Here is a 1,955-nt window from a genome sequence, read left to right as displayed (position 1 = left end):
TCCCCCAAAAAAAGGGATGGAGAGCTATCCCCCTGGAAAAAGAGAAAAAATGCTCCCCATTTCGCGGGGGGGGCCAAGGGGGCCCTCCCCCCCCCCCCCCCCTGTCCTCCCGACCCCCCCCTCCTTCCGTAGGCGAGGACGGAGAAGATGAACAAGGCAATCGCGAAGGAGGCTGCCAAGAAGGCGATGATGTAAGGGGTTGGCAGCAGCCCCTATGTTGTTCCGAGGCTGGCGGTTGTGTGCGTCTGGGAGTTAGGCTTGCGTGTGGTCGTGACGAGACGGCGCAATTGCCCGGCCTTCTTGTGTTGTCTAGCAAAGCCAATAGCGACGGCGGGTCACACACCTCTCACAAGCTCGATCACGCTCTCACGGTCCACGCCGTCGCTTCATGCGGCTTGCGGGCACGCTGCTCGCCGCTGGCGGTGGCGCGCTGCACCTCGCACCTGCACCTCTACGCTCTAGGCACTAGGGCGCTGCCCCCGGCCCCGCGCGGTCGCTGCGCGCGGCCTGCACGCTGCAGCGTGCAGGCCTGCACGCGCCCCACCGCCGCAGCGCAGCGGTTTAACCGGCGAGGGGACAGTGGTACCATTATTTCCTCTCAATACTTGACAATAGATGTGCATGCCTTTCAACACCTGCTACACCTATAGTTCGCGCAGACGTGGTGGTCAGCAATATTCTAGACAGCGCTAAGAGCGGTTCCACCCGAGGGCGCTGCCACAAGGGCGGCGGCGGGTTGGACGTGCGGAGGACATGCGGCACACAAACTAGGTAGATTGCTGCCGGCTCAAACGGGAGACAAGCCTTGGGCGGGGGGGCGCGCGGCAGAGGCCGAGCTCGCGGCTCTGCTCAAAGGCGCCCGGGCAACTGGGCGGCGTCTGGGTCGGCTCGCGGCTCGCACTAGAGAGCGCCGATGTGGAGCGGGTGCTGCCACACACAGGCCTCGCCGAGCCCAGGCTGTCGAGGCTGAGCGCGGAGTAGCTGCGCATCAGCAGCGAGGACTGGAGCTTCGCGTGCATCAGTGGCAGCCACGGCGCCGGGCTGCAGCGGCCGCTCCGCCCAGCCAAACGAGTCATTTGCTTGGTTGGCGGTGGGGTGGCGTCTGCCGGCGCAGGTGGCGGGAAACGGATCATGAGGTCAACGCTGGCGTCCGTCGGCTCGTCGCGCTTGCGTTTATTCTGGCCTGTGCTGGTTGCCGGCGGGCTTCGTCGCCGCGGGCTCTCCCTGGGCATCGGCGTTGCTGTGGGGACTGGGGCCGCGGGGTGAAGGAGCCACAACACAGTGAGGAGCCCAAATCTCGCGCCTCCTGAAATGATGACGAAGATTTCAGAGGTGAACCTTCCGAGACCTTTCGTGTCGGTCCTGTTTACATGTATCGTAAACTCGGAACAGGAGAGTGTGGTCTAAACCGGGTCTAAACATGGTCCAAACTGGTTCGCTTGATACCCTCATAGCACACCCCCTCACCGATGTACTGGCCGGCCTTCCAGCGCGCCTCGCAGAAACAGGTCGAATGCGTCGCGGCTCTCCGGTCGCCGGCAGGCGCTCTGCCCCACAGTCTCGCCGCGGTACGTCATGCCATCCACCACCCTCGCGATCGCGCGCTGCTTCTCCTGGATCACCGCCGGTGGGATGGCTTCCAGCTGTGCGAAGAGCGCGCTCGCGTTGGGGCCAGAGAAAGAGAGGCGGCTGCGGCGAGAGGGGCTGGGGTAGAGGCGGACGCCCCGCCGGTCGGTCCAGTCAAAGAGCACGCTCACCTCGTCGGCACTCCAGTGCCAGGGCCAGAGGGAGGGCTGCCGCGGGTGCAAGAGCACTGGTATGCAGCCCGCGGCCAATGCGTCGACGATGGCCGCACGTGCGATTGAGTCGCCTGGCGGTTGCAAGCAGAAGACTGACCTGCGATAGGCGAGGTAGACCCTCTCCATGTTGGTCCCCATCTGATTCGGGGTCACAAT

General features: G+C 64.7%; 3 protein-coding genes across 3 annotated transcripts in view; 1 reads left to right on the top strand and 2 right to left on the bottom strand.

Annotated features, from left to right (window-relative positions):
• EMIHUDRAFT_123086 (hypothetical protein) overlaps positions 1-195 on the top strand; it is a gene marked incomplete at both ends in the record, with an annotated part of 3,422 nt that extends 3,227 nt beyond the window's left edge. Inside the window, one exon of the mRNA XM_005783651.1 lies at positions 133-195. Coding sequence (XP_005783708.1) covers positions 133-195 — 63 coding nt within the window. The remainder of the gene's footprint in view (positions 1-132) is intronic.
• Positions 196-465: 270 nt separating this feature from the next.
• On the bottom strand, positions 466-1,232 carry EMIHUDRAFT_253586 (hypothetical protein; the record flags this gene model as incomplete). Its single annotated transcript, XM_005783650.1, has 2 exons — positions 466-507; positions 939-1,232. The coding sequence occupies 2 exons, from the start codon at positions 1,230-1,232 to the stop codon at positions 466-468; spliced, it is 336 nt and encodes a 111-aa protein (XP_005783707.1).
• Positions 1,233-1,463: 231 nt separating this feature from the next.
• EMIHUDRAFT_253585 (hypothetical protein) lies at positions 1,464-1,937 on the bottom strand (the record flags this gene model as incomplete). Its single annotated transcript, XM_005783649.1, has 1 exon — positions 1,464-1,937. One exon carries the CDS (start codon positions 1,935-1,937, stop codon positions 1,464-1,466), a length of 474 nt encoding a protein of 157 aa, XP_005783706.1.
• Between the last annotated feature and the right edge of the window lie 18 nt (positions 1,938-1,955).

The sequence above is a fragment of the Emiliania huxleyi genome, assembly GCF_000372725.1.
Source record: "Emiliania huxleyi CCMP1516 chromosome Unknown EMIHUscaffold_1785, whole genome shotgun sequence".
NCBI lineage: Eukaryota > Haptophyta > Isochrysidales > Noelaerhabdaceae > Emiliania > Emiliania huxleyi.
Note: the sequence above shows the minus strand (reverse complement) of the source record. Positions and strands in the feature narration are given on the sequence as shown.